At 34.5% G+C, this 18,603-nt stretch overlaps 1 protein-coding gene across 3 annotated transcripts; it reads right to left on the bottom strand.

Annotated features, from left to right (window-relative positions):
• Positions 1-7,824: 7,824 nt before the first annotated feature.
• Positions 7,825-15,166, bottom strand: LOC108489213 (protein GIGANTEA). Of its 3 annotated transcripts, none has more exons than XM_017793574.2 (16): positions 14,867-15,166; positions 14,459-14,532; positions 14,086-14,277; positions 13,798-13,869; positions 13,598-13,652; positions 13,282-13,424; positions 12,836-13,113; positions 12,214-12,269; positions 11,864-12,104; positions 11,450-11,600; positions 11,128-11,337; positions 9,480-11,000; positions 9,255-9,323; positions 8,834-9,052; positions 8,589-8,681; positions 7,825-8,473 (listed from the first exon to the last, which is right to left on the bottom strand). In XM_017793574.2, exons 3-16 carry the CDS (start codon positions 14,170-14,172, stop codon positions 8,201-8,203), a joined length of 3,468 nt encoding a protein of 1,155 aa, XP_017649063.1. In that variant the 5' UTR covers positions 14,173-14,277; positions 14,459-14,532; positions 14,867-15,166; the 3' UTR covers positions 7,825-8,200. The 3 variants fall into 3 exon arrangements, with proteins under 3 accessions (XP_017649063.1, XP_017649062.1, XP_017649065.1); XM_017793573.2 differs by having other exon boundaries at positions 14,086-14,286; XM_017793576.2 differs by lacking the exons at positions 13,282-13,424; positions 13,598-13,652; positions 13,798-13,869; ... (1 more) ...; positions 14,459-14,532; positions 14,867-15,166 and having other exon boundaries at positions 12,840-12,977.
• Positions 15,167-18,603: the final 3,437 nt, after the last annotated feature.

Here is an 18,603-nt window from a genome sequence, read left to right on the forward strand (position 1 = left end):
AAAATCCATGGAAACCCTAGCTATGGGTATTAAGTTCTAGCAATCTTATTTTGCTCAATTAGGTATGTTTTCTTGTCCCGATTTTAGCAATTTTTATGTTTTCGAGATCGTAATAACCTAATCTAACTATCTCAGGGATTAATTTGTAAAGTTATTAAAGTATTAAAGTTTTTCTATGGATGGGTATACATGAATTATGAAGTTTTATGGTAGAAATGGAAATGTTATTGATAGATAAACAACTTTTGTAAAGGAAATTTTAATGAAATTGTGATTTAGGGACTAAATTGTAAAGATGTGAAATTTATGGGAAAATTTTGATTTTTGTGAAATACATGGACTGTTATTGTTATATGTAAAAATTGACTAGGCTTGGGATAACGATTAAATTGCATGAATTTCATTTTCCGAGCCTAGGGACAAAATCAAAATTAAATAAAAGAATAGGGGCAAAATGGTACTTTTGCCTAAGATGTGAATTGAATTGAATAGAGTATGAATTGTATTAAATTGAACTAAATTTTTCTCGGTTAAATCCGAATAGACCAAAAATGGATCTAGATCGAGGTAAAGAAAAAATAACGGATTAGGAGCTTACAAGTTTACGAACATTGTCGAGGTAAGTTCGTGTAACTAAATTGTGTATATTTATATGTTCAAATTGAATGTTATGTATGTGTATTGTATAATTGACATGTATAAAAATCGTTCACATATCTGATAATGCTCGATAAGTATTAAGTCTCGATTGAATAAATGAAATTTGATGGATACAGGGTTATCAAATTAGTTATGGTCCTGCATATGTTGCAGACACACCACGGCTCCAACGAACGTCCCACTATTAGCTCTTATGAGAATCCCGATATATGGTCCTCTCGAGCTTCCTGTTATATGGTTCTTGCGACTTCCCGTTAATAGCTCTTCGGAGCATCCCGATTGGTTGTGGTCCTGCATGTGTTGTGGACACACCACAACTCCTATGAACATCTCGATATATGGCTCTTCATGAGCTTCCCAATTAAAGGCTCTTTGTGAGCTTCCCGAATATAGCTAACCGGAGCTTCGCGATTAATGGCTCTTCGGAGTTACCTGTCATTGGCTCCCATGAGCTTCCTAATTATGGCTCTTATGAACTTCCTATTATACAGCCTGGATAAGCTTCCTGTTACATGGCTCACACGAGTTTTCGTTATATGGCTCGAGAGAGAGCTTTCTATTTATATGCTCGCATGAGCATTCCCAAATATGAATTGACGAATTTCAGATTTGTACACTTCAAGTGTACTACCTGTGTATCCATCGATATTTCAAATAATACAACAGGCAAAGTTCCGACATAAGATAATAAGAACTTGAGATGAATTATTATGGAAATGTACTTGAAAAATACATGGATATGATTGTACATGTTATATGGTTGCATGATGTGGAAAGCATAAAGAAAGTTTGATAATGGTTGAGCTCATACATATTTATTGATATTTATTTGGAATTTATGACTAACATGATTATTGAGGATATGTGTTTAGGCTTTTGGCCAAGTTGTTTGGAATATGTTTTGTGTGCTTACGTTTAATGTGATTAAATGGTAAGTTAAATTCCATGTTATACGAACTTACTAAGCATTAAATGTTTACTCTGTTTCATTTCCTCTGTTTTATAATAATTTGGAAGCTCGCTGGATTGGAAACTTGGCAGAGATATCTCACACTGTCCATTGGCTCACTTCGGTATAAATAATAAACTAATTTTAGTTATAATGGCATGTATGGGTTATTTAGCCAATATTGGCATGTAAACGTTTTGGTTGTAACTAGCCATTGAAATGGCTTATGTTTGGTATATTATTATGTGTATATAAGTGGATTTATCATGTTTTAAGTATGAGCTTGATTATGCATAAGTTCATTTAATTAATTAAGTATATATGAACATTAGGTAAACATGATAATAAATTGTCATCTGAAGTGCCTAAGAGCACATTGGATGTATGTGGTAATATGTCATGTTTAAGGCATAATTTGGCTTGATTTGAATGTCTTGAGTTGGTTGTTGAATGTGTTTAAATGTTAATGTAGGTGGAAGATAAATTGGGTGAGAAATATGGGCTTGGAAATAGGTTATTTCCATCCAAACGGGCAGAGACACGGGCGTGTGTCTCAGCCATGTGTGACACATGACCTAACACATAGGTGTGTGGTTCGGCCGTGTGTCCCCTGCATCTTAAAAATTTCAAAAGAGAATGCTCAGTATTGATCACACGGCCTGGCACACGGGCATATGGCTTGGTCGTGTGACCCTTGCACCATTTAATGCAAATTTTCATGTTCACACGACCTAGCACACGGGCGTGTGTCTTAGCCGTGTGACCTAAGTCAGAGAGTTACATGGGCACGGACACGGGCTCAGACACGACCATGTACCCTATTTCAAATACCTATAAGGCCTGAGACACGATCATGTCTCTTGACTGTGTGAGCCACACGGCCTAGCCACACGGGCGTGTGTCCTCTGCACCTTGGAAAATTTTTGAGATTTTGCGAAAAATTCTCTGAGCTCCCGATTTAGTCCCGACATGTTTGTAATACATATTTTGGGCCTAAAGGGTTCATATAAGGGACTTTATGGTCGATTTCTGGTATGTATATTGTATGATTTGAAATGTCTATTATCTGATCTGTAAACTTTGATAATGCTCCATAACCCTATTCCAACGACGGATTCGGGTTAGGGGTGTTACAATCTCTTTCTGAAATAAATGACTAGAGGGGAAGTGATCTAATGCCTTTTGAATATCGTTCAACGATCTCATGAGATGCCGCTTATGGGTACCCAAAAAGCCATACACATTCCTGTTCCAAGCTTTAACAGAAGAAGCAAAATTATTCAAGGAATCAACCATATTACCTGCAAAGTTCCACTTCTCTCTGACAAAGGTGGAAAATTTATTATGCTACGTCCATCCTACTAGAAATCTGAAAGGTCTTCCTTTAGCCATACTAAGGTCAGGTCAAGTAAACAGTAAGAGAGGTAGATGATCAGACTTAATCTGAGTGAGATGTTAGACTAAACACTGTGGGAAAGTTGACATCCATTCGTCATTAGCTAAAGCCCCAATCTAATCTGACAAAAGTACCACCTTGTTGCCAAGTGTAAAAGGGTCCGCTATACCCTAAGTCCTACAACTCACAAGAATAAACAAAATTACCAAATAACTCACAGCACTTACCTATGGTAAAGGGACTTCTCTTATCCTCGGGTGATAGAATAGCATTGAAATCTCCCATAATTAACCAACGAGTAGATTGAATTTGGGTTACAGATTTTAACCCCTCCTAAAGAAACTTTTGTTTTGACCTGTCTGGACTGCCATACACAAATGAGATAAGAAAAGACTTGTTAGGAATAAGATTATTAACATGAAGAAGAATAAATTGGGGATGACTTCAAATGATTTAAATTCAAACAGAATCCTTCCATCCCACCCAGATACCACCTGAAAAACCAATGGCTTTAACCCGATGAGAGTAATTAAAGCCCAGTTGCTCAATAATAAAATTAGCTTCTTTACCACTCACTCTCGGTTCTACCAAGCAAACAATATCTGGTCTGTGTCCGCATTGTATTCTCGAAAAGCTCAAATAAAATTTCTACTAGCACACCCTTGACAATTCTATGAAAAAATTTTAAGATTTGGTTTCATAACAAAAATAAACTAAATTAAGTTACAGCTAAGAAAAATAAAGTATAACAAACCCCAAATATCAAAAATAGAATTCATAAGGAGAAATAAAACGGTAAGTTTCAGCCTCAATGTCCAGGAAGATTAACCCCCTCCTGCTGTTCATCATTTCTAGTAAAATCCCCAGAATCAAATTTGGCTTTAGAGAACATCGAGATGCTCTTTGCTAGTTGTTCCATAGATTCCTTCAACAAAACACGTTGAGATCCAGAGGATTTGAAGCGAGTATTACTACCATGAAGAATTTGATTATGTAATACCTCTTCCTCTATTTCGAATCGAAAAACCCCACCAGAATCGAAACTAAAGAATTATTTAAATAAGGAACACTATTTTTGTTTTTGAAATTTTTATTCTCAAGAAAGATCACCACTAAATGCTTGCCGGAATCGAGGCTACCCATTTCCACCACCACTTTGTCTGTGTCACACCCATCTATTGTCAAGGTTGGACGGTAGGCTGAAAACTCACCTTCGACATGGAGGGCCACCCCGGTGTTGGAATCGCTTAGCACTCTTGTCGTTGCTAGGGTTCAACTGCAGCTACCAGTAGCAACAAAGCTTTGCTGGCCTATTACTTCCTGTCCAGGCTAATCCATCAGACCCCAGGCCTAATTAGCCGAAATATCCCTTAGGCCCAAACACTTAGTAAACTCTTCTGAATTCTTTAAGTTTTCATTAATGCTGTTAAGGACTAAACTGGATCCCACTCTTGGTCCAGCATTTTCTTTGATCACCGGGCCTAGACCAGTTTTAGAGCCCACCTCCTTAAGCTTGCCTTTATTATTTTTTTTACTTAATTCTATCTGACTGTTATGTTGGGGACCAATTTCCTTCCTGTGCTGGTTTTCATTTATAATTTCTTTCCCTTTAGAACACCGAAAATCAAACAAATCTCTATCATAAATTTCTTTGTTTAAATTATTATTATTTAAGGCCCTAAAATGGGATCCTTCCTTTTCCCTCTCTTGATTTCCAAAGGATTTCTTCACATTCTTTCTAAATTTCCGCCTTGATTTACTTTCTACAATCATTCACGGCTTGTAATTCTTGTCCTTCTTCACCGATCCTTCTACGACCATATTTTGATTTTTCGGTATCGTTTCAGGCGAGTCAACTTTCTTTTCAACTGTGGGACCAGAATTTCTAAAGGTACAAAGGTTATCCACATGACCATACCTTCCACAGTGAAAGCAAATTGTAGATAAAGATTCATATTCCACCTTTTGTGATCGACCATTGATCAAGATTTGGGAAACCAATAGCTTTTCCAAATTAACATAAACCGCCATTCTAGTAAAACGTCCCTTTGCCCTACTATCGGTGTTCATATCTAACTTGACCAATTTTCCAACCATTTCCCCAATCTCTGTAATGATTTTACAATTGTACAAGTAACCAGGTAAGCCAAGAAATCTGATCCATGCCATCACAACACTTGGGAAAGCCTGTGCAGGGTCAAAGGCCAACGTCCAAGGTTGAACGGTCAAATATTGACCAAATATGGTCCAAGGACCTTCAAAAAGGGCCTTTTTGCAATCCAGCTTGTTTTGAAATTTGACTAGAAATAACCATTTTCAATATCCATCATGTGCAAACGTGCTGAGGGTTTCCACATGTTATAAATTTTATTCTGCAAAACTGAAAATCCAATGTTACAACCTAGAAGTTTTAAAATCATAGTATTATCCATACCCTGAATGAGGATTTGGTGAATCCTGTTCGAGAAGGTTATAAAAGGCACACCATTCACAAATGTCTTCTGAATATCCCTTTCCAAAATATCAATAACTTTCTTTTCTTCCGAACCGTTGAAGACGTCCTTTGAAGAATGGCCGAAGAGCTTATCTCTCCAAGAGGTAGGTTGATCCGAGGACAGATCAATCATCATGTCGTTACTCGTATCTTCCTCTTTATCTCTAAATCGAACCTTTTTAGGTATCAACTGCTCCATAATGAATTTTTCAGAACCAGAATTTTCACAGAGAGAAGACATATAAAATATTAATTCTAAGTATCGTTGCTTAATAACAAAGTGATTTTTTTCTTAGCTCAGGACGTAGATGTAAAAGATTATGTAATAAATGTATTGATAAAAACTAATATAGCAAATAAATGAGACTTTGGTTATAATGATAAAACTAACATATTAAACATTATAGTGTTTAAAGTTTAAAGTTTATTAGTCGATTCAGTCTTAACTCGATCAGCACAAGAAGACGTGGGTACAAGTGCACTAAAGCGCATTATTCTCTCATTTAAAGGTTGAGGAGGGGCTATGGGTAATTTTAGGCATTGTATCAAAAAAAAATTCTAAATTTTACATAAAATATATAATACCCACATTTTTTTGTGAATTTGAAAACAGTTTTGCAAATATTTATCTATAAAACATAATAAAGTATGACTCATGTAAGCACTGTAGATGTGCTTACCTCATCTCCTGTTTATGATTTTAACACCAACGACCTTAATCCAACGGCCCATCGTCATTCAAGGCACGTTTTAATGCAGATCAACGGCTACTTTTAGCCATGAGCACTAACTAAACATTTTGGTTTGTTTCCAAAAACAGCACCTCATCTTTTAGTGGTACAATTGCGATTATAAGCCCCACATTTCCCAACTTTAGTGATTATGCTTAACCACATAATTAAACTTTCTATTTTTAAACCTTTTACGAATTAGTCTATACCCCATTCATAAATCCTATTTCACTCTCAATTCATCGTTATTCTTTAGTATTATACAATTAAACAAAAAGAAGCCAGGGAGGGAGAGGAATGAAAGAGTAAAGAGAGGACGAAATTTAAGGAAAAAAATGGTAAAATTTCTCTTCGGTCCCTCTTAATTTCAATATTGAGCAAATTGAACCTTCTAAAAAGGGAGCAATTTAGTCCCTATTAATTTTGAAAGTGAGCAACTAAGGATAATCAATCATAACGTGCACTTTTTTCTATCAATTTATCCTCTTTTAGATTGGTATAATGATAAATTCAACCTTTAATGTTTATAAATTATGTCATTTTAGTCCTAAATCTAAAAAAATTCAGCCTCATTGGATATCAACAATTTAGAATAAAGACCAAATTAATTGAATGTGTCAAAATTAAGATAAAATTGATAGAATGTTAAACATTAAGAGTTATTATATAATCAAAATTATATGAATTATTTATATGTGCATTCGAGATGTATGTTTATATATATAATGTTTATATTATTTATTTTTAATTTTATGTCGTGTTTTAGTTATTATTTTAAATTACTTTTGTGTTCATCGTTTCAATTCATTTCATATTTTACATAATTTGTTATAATTATTTGAATTTAATAAAAATATTTATGTAATATATTAAAATATAAAAATATAGAATTAAATGATCATCCATATCCATTATAATTCATAGAGACAAATTCTTTCAGTGTCCATGGTTGCACTTACCAACCACGTCAATTAACCGTTAGATTTAAATATTCATTCATAGATTGATTTATGTTTCATACTTGATTAGTGTGCAAAATTTTGTTTTATTTATTTTTATGGAATAATATATGATGTGCCAAGTCTCATGCACTATCATTGAATAATAATATGATCCGTCATCATTAAATGAAATTAAACATAATTAAATACTAATTAATTATAACTATTATAAATAAGTATTGATAATTATCATATTTATGGTTTAGGATCTCAAATTTATGATTTTAATATTTATTTATAATTAATTATTATTTTATTATGTTTAAATAAATTTCTTAATATTTATTTGTAAGTACTCACTACTTTCAAATGATACATCGAAGATTTTGATCTATTCACTAGAAAATACAGATCATTGCTGATTTTAATGTTTAAATGATTCATATACACTTACTTTACTTTATAAATCTATTTAAAATTTTACCTAATACTGAATTATTATATATTTAATTTTATAGTTAAAATAATTTAATAAAATTTAGTTTAAACTTAATAAGTATTAAATAAATTGCATAATTCTTTTAAATCCTAGGCATACGCGGGGTGGAGATGCTAGTTTCAATCTTAAATTGGAAAAAAAAATTACTTGGGAGTTTTAGATTCATATATTAATATTATAACAAAATTAACACCAAATATCAACCACTAAAAACTTTAGGTACTGATAATGCTGAGATGAACTAAACTATCCAAATACAACTGACTGAAACCATAGAAGTTAACTGAAATTACATACTGTAATCCCTCAAACAAATGGAAATCTTGGCCTATAATATAACAAAGCTAATTTATAGTCTAAGTAAGATTAGTGACATAAAACCTTGGTGTGGCACAGTCCTTGTATTGCATGCTTTTCACAACATTCAAGGCTTCATCCCCATATCCTTCAAGTTCAACCCACTTGGGAGAAAGTTCTATTATATTCCTCTATGTAGTCTGACCTGAAAAGGATTCGAATGTTAATTCATGTTATATTGAAATTTTACAGCCTAGTTCTTTGGCGGCGGTGTCGAGAAAATGTATAGGCATTCCTCTTGCAAGTTGACTATGAGCTTCCCACGTTAAGCACTTCTCGATATCAGTATGCCAGTCGATGACACTGATACTGAAATAAGGACCATGGATACCATTTATTTCCAGCTTAGGATTTGATTGCAGAATATTGCGAAGTACCGATATGCTGAGAGCACGAACGTGTGCACTTGGATGAGAAAGACATCGAGTTGTAGCTGGCAGACGACACTGCATGAATTGACACATTAAAGATCACATCACCATAGATCTTGCAGGCATGTTTTAACTTGAACCTTTAAGAGTATATCGAAAATTGACTATGCCGAAAAGGGCATTTGCTCACCTTTAACAGGTTTGAAAGTCCATCCACGACAGCCAGTCCCGATTCCCCCCACTCTAGTACTGGCTGAACTGCTCTAGCTGTTGCTTCCAGCAGCTGCCATTTTTAGATAAAAACTCAACACATTAATGAAGCTTTAAGATAAAACCAAATGCATTCGACTTCAGAGTATCACAAATGCTCAATTAAAAAGACACGGTCATTGGTGAATGACTATCTATAAGAGACGATAGTAAGAAAGACAGTACCTCGAGTTGCGGTAAAGTGCAAGCTTCCCCATCTACGAGCATTCCATCAGTGGCACGTAGAAGCAAATCAGAGGCACTTGCTACAATTACCAATGATTCCGGGATATCATGATTTCTCATTAGTTCCACTATCAACTTTACAATCCGCTGGTTGATTCTCCACATCTTCTGACCTTGATCATCATTTTTGGCAATCCATGGCTGCAATTCCCTATCCGCCTGACAAGAAAACAAGGCCATAAAAGTGACCAAACAAATAGAGAAACTAAAGTAAAACAGCTAGACAATAAGGCAATTTATGGCTGCTGATTTGGACACCATCCAGATTATGAATCATTGTAGACTTTTACAAAAAACATAGGGAGTTCAAGTCAGCAGCGATAAAGAAAGCTGATGTTCTCAAGAAGAACAAAATTTGGACCTGAAGAACAACTGCAGTTGCTGCTTTTGCCGGAGATGCTGATACGACATTGCACAATGCATCAACCACCTAATACCATCCGAGTAGGGTAGTCAGAAAAATATATCTCCATGAAATCATAAAGATGAATTTACAATGAAAAGATGACTTTGTCAACTGTTATGCACTCTCTCATTAGTCTCAACTAAAATAATACCACAGGAAGCATGAAAAGTATCGGATTACCTGTCTCCATCCCTGTTGGGCAGAAGTGCTTTCGGCACTGGGTTGTGTTTCAGGGGCTGCTATCAGTTTGTGCCACAATAGTGAAACAACAGAGAAACATAACTCTTGCTTCTCCACAAGCACGGATCTTAGAAGAATTTGTGCACTGCAATGGAATCCTAAGTGCCTATCCTTTGTAAGAAAATTGGCCAAATCCGAGGCATCTAATGGGAAACTTTCTACACTTTTTCCCGTGGAATTTCCTAAGCCTTCATCTGATGTTAACACCATCTGACATCTGAGATTATTGGCTGAATGAATTGAATCTTCATATTCTGAAGAAGATACTCGCAGAGGATCCCAGCAAGCAGTATTTGTACGCTTGCATTGTGTTCTGCTATCAAAACAAACAGGTGCATATATCAATTGCGCTTCTAAAGGTTCAGCCTTGTCAACGATGGACGCAACTGCCTTGCTGTGAATGTCAATGAGATTGTATAACGATGATGCCCTAGTGTAAATTTCATTGTCCCACTTGCATCGCATTAGGACAGAGAGCGCATGCATACAAGCCTTTGACTGTCTAAATAGTTCAGAAACATGAGCGGCAACCATAGCTGCAGCAACTATTTCATTCGAACTATAAGTCCATGAGGTGCCAACAGAAGACGGCTTCAGTGAAAAGAGTGCCTCTAAAATCGCTAAGATTCTGCGAGTATGATGAATAGCTGAGTCAATACCATGTCCATACTCTATAGAAGATCCATTTACTTTGTTATGCCTGGGTTTAGCTTGAACATTTTTAGCGATCAAATGAGTATTTCCGCTTGTAACCAAGGGGAATAACTGAAGCTCACAGGCAAGAGCGCAAACAGCAGCAAGCACATAAGAATCGAATGCAGATACAGGCCCTTGATTTTTTGTTTTTCTAGGTTTTATGTCTCTCAGCTTTTCGAATTGCGCCGGCGACTCCTCAATGCTCTCATCAGGAGGATAACTTTCCTCGCTTCTCGGTCTCTTAATCCCATGGAACTGAGCTTCATGGCTAACGCACACAGTTAAAACGACAAAAAGCAGGCGAGAAGCAAGCTCCACTGAAGCACACGATTCTAAAAAGAGGGAATGAACCATTGTACGAAGCTCTGCCACAGCAAGATTCTTTAAGGCAGAACCCATGCTGTATCTTGTTTTTCTGGTTTGCTCCCTGGAGTATTCAGGAGGAAAAGTTCTCTGTAGAATAGCTTCAACAGTGGCCACAAATATCTTCATGAGACACGCTTCAGAAGGACTTCCACGTGGAAGGTATTCAAGGACCTTAAGAAGAGGTATGTATAGGTTCCATGATAGTATGGGAGGCTGCAATGGGGTTGCAACAATTATATCCGGAAGATCAACAGCTGAAGAGCTCAAGGGAATCAGGCCATAAGCGGCTTCCCATATTGTACATATTCTCCACTCCACTTCTGGTCCGTGAGCACAAAGCATTGATGCAATACCTTGGGCGGTAGCTTCAATAGTTGCTTCAGCAGCAGGCACCTCTATCTGATTAACAATATTTTGAGATAAATTTTCAATACTTGTGATCATGCATATTGTATGTAAATGCATACGACAGGCTTCATATCAAGTGGAAGGTAACATGCAAAATTTTGAAGTTGACCACTAATACCTGCTTCCTATAACACGAAATATAACCACCAGAAGGTTCATGTTGAACTGCCACTCCCTCAACTTGTCTTAATGGAGGAAAGAGCAGTGCAGGCTGTGACAGTATACGAAAAAGTAAAGCTGCGGCAGCATCAGCGGCAATACCCACTCTCATAGACATTGCAGTCCCGATTGCACGCAGAAAATGCAAATGCATCCAATTTCGAGGAAGCTACATCAAAATCCAGTAAGACCAATTTGCTAAGAACTATATGAAATCATGTTTGATGCCAGAAGGCATCATTTTATATTCAAATATATGCAGTGAAAAGCGTTTCACTCACCCTTATACCAGTTGCATAGTCTTCAGCTGCCCGAAGGAGTTCCACAAGCTGTACAGCAGCATCAAGTGCATCTGGGGCCCATGATGGTGGTGCTTCTAGAAGTCCAAGAAGAAGTCTTTGGGTGGCACTTGGAGTTGCAATGGCATAGTACCTAATTAGGAGGGAGAAAAAAATACATCATGACGGACACTTATACTAGCAGCTAAACATGTCAGGCATTCCTCAATAAGATAAACTCCTTCAAAACTTTCAAACAAGATCTACTTTCCCGATATAAATTCGGGAGTGCTTCACTCAATGCCCTGTATGGATGGCAAACCACAGTACTTACAAGATATGACCATGGACACCTACTATAGAACAAATATACTTAAGCAATGTTGTTTGAGAGCTCTTAAAGTTTCAGGGCTCTACCGATGAAATAATCGAGCATATGGTTCAAGAGCTGGCAGCCCAGCAACTAGATGCTCATCCAAAGCTGTTGTTGGTGGAGGAAGTAGAAGTGCAGGAACTGCTGCAGCTGTTAAAGTAGCAGTCTCGTAGCGTGCAACCTCCTCATCGCATACACTTAAAATGACACCAGCACCATTAGCAACTGCCCATCTTGGAGTTGATGGCATGAGCTGAGGGTGCTTTCCAGATCCACGAATAGAAGCTATTAGAAAACAGTAGTCAAGTAATGAGTCCTCAGGCCTAAAATATATTGTTATGCATTCCAGGAAGCAAAATCATGTAATACATTCCAGCCAAAATATTTAACTGACCAGTCATAGGCGGCCTGAGGTCTCCAGCTGCATATTTACCCATAACACCACTGCACCTGTTAATAAAGGACTACCGGCTTCAGTAATAAGCACATAAAAGTGGGATCCATTCATAGGATGTATCACACAAAAGCTTTTAAATTCAATGATAGTTATATGATAAATTGAACTACTATCTAGGCACTTCTTAGAGAGGCCTTATAACTCAGAAGCACTCCCACTATTCAAGCCTCAGCAAAAAGTTTAGTGCAAAAACAGTGTTACGCTAATGCTCACATTGTAACTGATCATGGTGTTTACGCAACGTATTAAATGCTATAAAATTGTCAACCAGTAATATCTAAAAAACTAAAAAAGCTACTCAATGTGGCCGGTTGGAAATGGCATCCTAAGCATGTATGCATCCATATGCATGTATCTACCGGCAAAATGACAGTTAATCAACAAATGTGGTCTTCCAACCTGTTTATTTCTTGAAGTTAGAAGCATTCTGTAAGGTTTATTAGAGCACAAGTACTGGAATATTCAACCGTTAAAACCGCTTCTATCTTTATAGAGGCCAATTGATGTTTCAAACTAATCAAGAAAGGAAAAATACTTTGCAATAATAGAAACCGCTCACCAACGGAAGTAATCACTTCTGATGCCCAAAGGCGCTGCAAGCAATATATCAGTAATCCAAGGAGATAAAGGCCTCAAAGGCTTCCTCTCCTGTCGCACTGAAGGTATGTGAAAGGATGATTCCCCATCAGCAGATTCACTTGTTGTAGCTTGGCTGCTGCTATTGCTTCTATCTGCTTCACTATTTGGCAGTTCCGTTTTACATATTGGACGGTTGTAATGAGTCAGAATCCGCAAGATCTCTCCACATGCCAGTGCCCACTGTTCAGAATACTCATTCTGTAAAAAAGGATAAATGCCAGAGATATGTTCTCAGTCAGCCACAATGATACTTTTAAAAAAGTTAACAAAGTAGATAAAAGTAAGCATTGAGAATATTAATATAAAATAGTGTGAAGCAAAGATGATCTTCTCTACTGAACTAAAAAGAAAAAAAAAAAAAAATACCTCACTACTTGGGCAGACTAAGGAGATGAATGAAGAAAATGGAGGGGCATTCTTATCATACACAAGTGTACCATCAATGATGCATGAAATAATTGGAAGAACAACTGCATGCCCATGTTCAGGATGGTGAAGGACAAACGTTGCTGCAAACAGATTGAGTTTAAGGAACAGGTCATTTCCCAGTTATAACTTAAATAAAAATTCATTGGATTTAAAGGTGTTATCGTAATGAACAGTGTTAAATAAAAATTCATTGGATTTAAGGTTGTTATCGTAATGAACAGTGTTACAATAGAAAAGATGAAAGAACCAATACCCAGAACATCATCAAAAAGGCGCTGTTCATCAGATGGATAGCGGTTGCGGACAAGCTGTTACAAAACAAGCAAATTTTGTTACATAAAAAACTCCCAAAACAATAAAAGAATTTCCTCCCTTGACATATAAGCAAAGAAGTTTGTGTCTTTCCTTCCATTACCAATGGGATGTGAAATAATCATACGAAAACAAGCATACCTCAGCAATGTCCTCAGGGAATTGTTCTGATGTGAATTGACCGAAATACTCGACATATGCAGTAATTTGAACCTAAAAAAAGAGGTAACAAAATGGATTATAAGAAATGATGATTTTCACCAAAGCTAATATGAAGTCATATATTCATTTATGTCACCTATTTCACCAACTTAAGTTTTCAAGTAAACCAAGCATGAAAATATAGCATGTTTAAAAAGCTTCAAAGATTCATGCAAAGAAAACCAATAACAAGACGATAGAAAATCCAAGAGAAAGAAACTAGGGTACCTTTCGATGTTGAGGGTCCTGTGGCGGAGGCCTGAACAGCGATGAGAACTGAAGGCCATCAATCCATCGCTCGGACGGATTAGCCATGTATCCTAAACAAGATGTAACCTTTGAAATATACCTTTTCGAACCAACCAGCGGACCAATCAACAGCAAGACACACACACACACCCCAAAACCTGAGCTTCCACTCTGCAACCTCTACCAATCAAGAATCAATATTTCATAATTCAACATCCCCAGCCGGTTCAGCCCACGGATTCCCACAAATATGTAAGTGATATCAATTGAAGAACACAAAAAGTATTGAATCAACAAGAGAAACTATATTTCATCTCTCTCTCTTTCTCTCTTAAAAGGATTGGAAATTTACAACAGTATGATTAGTCGTCTCTGCCTCTCACTGTCGATTACTGTTTAACTAATATTCAGAAAATCTGTTCTTCTCTGCAAAAACAAATTGAAAGTAAAAATCAGATACTATTACAAAAAAAAATACAGAGAAAAATTATCTAAAAAAAAAAAATAAGATTCAAAAACAGCAAATCACTTGAAAATGGATTAGTATGCAAGCTAAGAACACTGCATACACGATACAGCTACCTAAATCTTTAGATAAAAATACCATAAACCATCAAACTAACAAAAAAACCAAGACTAAATCCCAAAACCCATTTTTTATAAGAACATGTATATTTTAAAAAAATACATAAACAGAAATGAAAAACTCAAAATTTAGAGAAAAAAAAAAAAAGGAGGATTTGGAAGCTAACAAACAAACCTGGGCTTTGTTTATCAGATGCTAAAATTTTGCTGATTTAATCTAAGATTTAACTCACTAAAAAATAATATTAGTGCATATAAAATAATGAAAAAAGAAAAAGAAAATTGGTTTGAGATTTGAGTGGTTTTGCTGGGGAAAAATTTTAAGAGGTGGTAGAGAAAATATTTGATATGGGTGAGAAGGAAGAGATCTTTAGATGGCTGTTGGCTTCAGATTGGTGATGATGTGGCATTGATATTTTCCTCTAGCCTCACAACCTTTCTATGTCATATCACATGAATCCACCATGCATTACATCAGATTAACATGCATACATGCATAACATCCATTTAAGCATGAGCAACTTCAGCTAGTGTGATAAGTAAAACAAAGGCTTAATGACGGAAAAAGTCCTCGAACTTTTTCAAAAGAAGCAATTAAGCTATTGTTTTCTTTTTCATTCAATTTGATACTTAAACTTTTAAAATGGATCAAAAAGGCCCATAAATTTTTTTTAAAAAAGCAATTAAGCCCTTTTTTTTTTGCACTCAATTGTGTACTTAAACTTTCAAAATGCATAAAAAGACTTTCAAACTTTTTCAAAAAATACAATTAATCTCTTACTTTTTTTTTACTTAATCGGGTACTTAAATTGTCAAAATGCATCAAAAAAGACTATTTAATGTTAACTTTAACAATTTGACTTAAAGTTAACCGCCTTTAATTTTTTAGTTAAAGCCACCACATATCACAACCACGACATGTCATGTGGTAAAAAATATAAAAATAAAAAATTATTAAAATTTATAAAAATTATTAAAAATTAGAAAGAATTTAAAAATTGTAAAAATTATAAAAAAGTTGTAAAATTTTATAAAAATCATAAAAATATATAAAATATATAGAAATATAGAAAAATTATAAAATTTTATAAAGTCATAAGAAAATTATGAAAAGCAGAAAGAAATGTAAAATTAGTAAATAAAATTATAAAAATTATCGTACCAAAAGAAGCATTTTATAATTTTTCTATAACTTTTATTAATTTTTATTTTTATCATTTTCGCCACATTTCATAATATGTTGTCAACAGTTAAAAGTTTTATACATTTTATAAACTTTTTCCTAATTTTAAATATTTTTATATTTTCATTAAAATTTAATAATTTTTAACTTCTATTGATTTTTATTTTTATAATTTTTTGCTACATGTCACATTGTAGTTGTGACACGATGTGGCTTTAACTGAAAAATTAGAGGCAGTTAACTTTAGCGGTTAATTGTTAAAGTTAACGGTTAAATGGTTTTTATGCATTTTGACAGTTTAAATATTCAATCAAGTGTAAAAAAGGGTTAATTGCCTTTTTTTTAATTTGAGAGTTTTTTATGCATTTTAAGAGTTCAAATATCTAATTGAATGAAAAAAAAAAAGAAAAAAGAGAAAACTTAATTACTTTTTTAAAAAAAATTGAAATCTTTTATACTCTTAAACCTAAAATAAAAAGAAAAATTAAATATGCTGCACATGCTATATTTTTTGAAATTTAAAATTTCATTCTTATATTTTAGTTTCGAGATAATGAGTTTATGTACTTTTTCATTTGAAAATTTTAGTCTCTTCATCCAATTTTCCATTAAAAGTTGGTGATGTTGCAAATATAAAAAAGGTAAAATAATTTTTAGTCATTAACATTTATAGTTTTTGTTAATTTGTTCTTATGTTTTTAAAAGTAGATGAAAATTTATAATAAAAATTAAAAGTTATAATTTTTTGTATTTTTAATAAAATATTTAAAAATTATAATTATTTATTAAAAGAGAAGAGAAAAGAATTAAAAAAACTTCAAAATCTAAATCTAAAATCAATGGCAAGCATACTTTTCTTGCTTCGAAAGAAAAAAACCATAAAAATTCAAATGTAAATCTAAACTATATATATATATATATATATTTATATATATATATATATTATAATCCCAAACTTAATTTTCAATAAGAAATTCAATTTCAGATTATGCTTAGAAAATGCAAAATTATTAAGTTTTTTTTAAATATTTGGATTTTGAATCAATTCATTTATTGATTTATTGACAATTTTTCTGTCCTAAACATCACTTTTTTCTATATTTTACTGCACAACCATTTTTTTTCCATATAAAGGTAAACTAAAAAAGAGTACATGGACTCAATGAAATATTTTTGGAATTGGACTCATGGTCGTATCAATCAAACCATTAATTCTCAATTTGATTAATTGATTAGTCTAGATAGTTTAAAGGAAATAAATTATTAAAAAATTTAAAAATTTATACAAACCAGTTCAACTGATTTTTTAGCCCAGTCAATACTAGTTCACAGGCAAGGAGGGATCCCAAATTTTATTCCAAGGGGATGAAACTTTTAAAAACGACCTTTTTTAACGTAAAAAAAGTGCCTATTTTTTTGGATTTTTTTTGACACTTTTTTTCTTATCAAACAAATCAATTTAATTTTTTTAAAAAATATGAACGATTTAATTGTGAAAAAATTAAAAGAACAAACCACACTATATAAAATTAAATGTTTCTTTCCAATATGCAAAACAAACAAACAAACAAACTAATACAATACTAAAAATTTCATAAATACCATTATAATTCCAAAATTAAATTAACAAAACTTGGCCTTAGTCCTATTTCTCAATACTAGGCATCCTAATTGCATCATCCACTTTTTCATAAGATCAAACTAATCATTGATAGAATCTGTTGAAAATTCTCAAACTATATCTTTTTCGATGTATGCCACCAAGTAAATTGAAAGAAAACCATTATCCATTCTATGCAAAGCCTTGTCTTCACAATTTTCATGGCTAAAAATGCTCATTCGATTGTTGCAGTAGACACGGGAAGTGTAACACCCCTAACCCATACTCATCGCCGGAACAGGGTTTCGGAGCATTACCAAAACATTCAGAATATTTTTCCATTAAACTACGTAAATTACTATTCATTTGCCGAGATCAACCATAACGTCCCTTGATTGGGCCCTCGAGGTCCAAAACGAGCATTAGAATCGAGTCGGGATTTAATCAAGACCTTAAAGAATTTTTTGCGACTTTTCAAAATTTTTCCAATGTACAGGGCTCACAAGCTCGTGTGGTCCAAGGGACACGCCCGTGTGACCCTGGGACACGCCTATGTTGGAGGCCGTGTAACTCTCTGATTTGCACACACGGCCGTGCCACACGTCCGTGTGCTAGGCCATGCGGTTAATTAATTCAGTTCAAAATTAGGTGTAGGTTTCACATGGCCAAGACACAAGCTTATGTTCTAGGCCGTGTGGCACACACGGTTGAGACACACGCCCGTGTCTCTGCCCGTGTGCCCAATTCTAAGCATTCTGTTTCTCAAAATTAAGGTGCAGGGGACACCACATGCTCATGTTACTAGGCTGCGTGTCACATACGGTCTAGACACACGCCTGTGTGTTTGCCCGTATGGACGAAATGAAGTCATTTCTAGCTTCATTTCTCACTCAAAATTTCACCCAAGACCTGCACTTGAAACACACAACCAATACCAACCATTCCAAGCATTCAAAATAGGCAATTTCATCATTTAACATAGCATACCATCACATGCATATGTGTTTGTAAACTTACCTTAGATAAACTTAGGCAATACATAACATTGATCACATATTCTTAACATATCTCATGTGTAAATATATAACATGATAATCTACTTAGTAATACCAAAATAAACCATCACTAG

This window comes from Gossypium arboreum, chromosome 3 (genome assembly GCF_025698485.1).
Source record: "Gossypium arboreum isolate Shixiya-1 chromosome 3, ASM2569848v2, whole genome shotgun sequence".
NCBI lineage: Eukaryota > Viridiplantae > Streptophyta > Magnoliopsida > Malvales > Malvaceae > Gossypium > Gossypium arboreum.